Source organism: Strongyloides ratti, scaffold srae_chrx_scaffold0000003 (genome assembly GCF_001040885.1).
Source record: "Strongyloides ratti genome assembly S_ratti_ED321, scaffold srae_chrx_scaffold0000003".
NCBI lineage: Eukaryota > Metazoa > Nematoda > Chromadorea > Rhabditida > Strongyloididae > Strongyloides > Strongyloides ratti.
In genome coordinates, this window is record NW_020171511.1 from 1 (window position 1) to 2,626 (window position 2,626).

Sequence of the window (2,626 nt, forward strand, 5' to 3'; positions counted from 1 at the left end):
ATTTTGAGTCTTTCTCCAAGTTTTGTGATTCTTTGATCATTAAAATGAAGAATTTGCTCAATATTTTTGAACTTTTTCTTATTTTTTTGATTATTTGCCTAATTCTATATTCAGCATTTTTGTTACCTTTCTTTTTTAAGTCATTTCTAACTTTTTTTTGAAAAGTAGTTGTTCTTTTTAATGCTTTTTGTAGTTTTATGATATTATCAATTCGATTACCTTCGTCATCAAATTTTCTTGAGTCATAGCTTTTAGTAATCATTCCTGCAATAAGGATTTCTTTTGTGGCTTTTCTCCAAGTAATCATTGATTCTTTGTGATTTACTTTAGGTTTATCCCAAATTTTCATGAGATCTTTGAGTTTGTCATGAAGTAAGAAATCAATTTCTTCTATTGGTGTCCACTTTCTTAATTCATGTCTAAAAATTTTTTGTTTTCTTCCGCATTGTTTTTGGAAGATGATCCATCTTTGGTTTGGATTTAAATTAAAAGAGTTTCCATGAATAATATCCTTTTTCTCAGGAATCAAGTGGTTAATGACCTTTTTAGATTTGGCCATTATTTTAGGAGGTTTAGAAATTGGTTTCTTTTTGGCCAGATTACAGAATCTTATGTTCGCTTTGCTTACTTTTGTATTACTTTTGTTAATGTTATTTTCATTATTTTTGACTATTTCAGCATAAGTCTTATTAATACCCATTTTCATCAAATTTTCATCTTTTTTTTTTGGTGTTATATCATCATTATTATGATTAATATTATTAATATCTTCCAAAATTTTTCTTTTTCTTCCTCTTTCGGTCATTTGGAAAGGTTCATTGGATACCGCCTCTCCACTCGGGTCTCCAAGCCGAGGGTTAGTTTCCATATACTGGTATTTCTTTGCTTGGGTCCTCTCTTTAGAGCAATAAATGCAATAAAAAACAAAAAAGCACCTTCTCTCTGATGACAAAAAAAGAGAATGTTTTTAAACCGGTTTTATAAACCGGTTTTTTAAACCGACGGAAATATAAAAATTTGAGAGTATATTAATTTTATTTTACTCACTTGTTTACTACATACTGCATATAATTGTGTAAACAGACATACAAACATCATATAAATGAATAGTCATTTTTTTTTGTATTAAATCTTAAGATTTTTAATTGTACATACCTAAACATTTAAAATTTACTTTCTTATTGTAATTAAATGACAAATGTTTTGTCTTTATTTGTATTTTTTAAACTTATAAAAATAATTAAATATCATTGAGGTGAATTACATTAAATTTATCATTAAAAATCTTATCAAAATAAGTGTTATCAAATTTGAAATAGTGATATTTTAAAAGTAAAATGTTTTATGTATTTTATTTCTTTTCATTAATAGTAAATTTTACTAAAATTTTTGAATAAAAAATTTTTCTACAAGAACAGTTGATATTTTGACTAAATATTTAAAATTCTATATTTCTTATTTTGGTACTATTCTGTTATACCCCCCCCCCCCCCAAATTAAAATGAATGAAAGTACTTGATAATTGATAGAATTTTCTCAAATAAAAACTTAATCACATAAAGGAAATAGAATAGACTTAAATAAAGTACAAATCATAAATAACCTTCTTACATATTAACTGATAATCATGGGAATAAAAAATTAACTGATAAAAATTGGAAACATGATGAGATTTGATATTTGAGTCATTTTTTTTTAAATTTATGATAAAAAATTATGATAAATTTAATTTTTTTATTTTTAGATCATAATAATGAATTTCTTGTCTTTATCCGAAAAACTTGCTGATGAAAAAGCTGCCGTGAAATTTTTCCAAAGTCATGGAATAATTTCTGAAGAAAAGGAATGCAGTAAGAAGCATCAAATGAAACTGCAGTTTGGAAAGCAGATCCGTTGGAGATGCTACATTAAGGAATGTAGAGAAGAATGTGGGATTCGAATTGGAACCTGGTTTCAAGATACCAGGCTCTCCTTCCGCACAGCAGCCTTTTTTATTTATAACTGGGGGGAAGAAAGGACTTCTGTGGATTTCTGCAAGAAGGAACTTCAAATGGGCTACTGCACGACTGTGGACTGGAACAACTACCTCCGAGAGGTATGCTTGTTTATGAAAGGGAAGGACCAGAATCCTATTGGAGGGAAGGGAAAAACAGTGGAAGTGGACGAAACTTTGTTCGTCAGGCGGAAGAACCACTGTGGCCGCATGCTTCAGCAACAGTGGTGCTTTGGAGGCATTTGCAGAGAGACGAAGCACTGCTTCGTGGAGGCCGTTCCGGATAGAAGCTCGGCAACGCTTCTGGAGGTGCTGAAAAGAAGGGTGGCTCCAGAAACCCTTATAATCTCCGATATGTGGAAGGGGTATTCCCAAGTAGGAGATTCTGGGTTTGAACATTTGCAAGTGAACCACAAATATCATTTTGTGGATCCACTTACAAATGCTCACACCCAGAGCATCGAACGGGTCTGGAGGTCGGTGAAAGAAAGAAACCGACGCCACAACGGAACCCACCGTAGCATGCTAAATGGGTACATGTATGAATTTACATGGAGAAAACGAAATAAAGGGAAAGAATTCGATGCAATATTGAGAGATATTGCATCGTTTAATTCTTTTTTAAACGAATAA

The 2,626-nt window shown here is 31.1% G+C and overlaps 2 protein-coding genes across 2 annotated transcripts; one reads left to right on the top strand and one right to left on the bottom strand.

Moving 5' to 3' along the window:
* SRAE_X000180800 (Hypothetical protein) lies at positions 1–868 on the bottom strand (the record flags this gene model as incomplete). The annotated part of the gene is made up of 1 exon (XM_024653152.1): positions 1–868. A coding segment is annotated over one exon (868 nt), but the record flags the coding sequence as incomplete, so codon positions are not given.
* Positions 869–1,753: 885 nt separating this feature from the next.
* On the top strand, positions 1,754–2,626 carry SRAE_X000180900 (Transposase, ISXO2-like domain-containing protein; the record flags this gene model as incomplete). The annotated part of the gene is made up of 1 exon (XM_024653163.1): positions 1,754–2,626. The coding sequence occupies one exon, from the start codon at positions 1,754–1,756 to the stop codon at positions 2,624–2,626; it is 873 nt and encodes a 290-aa protein (XP_024499279.1).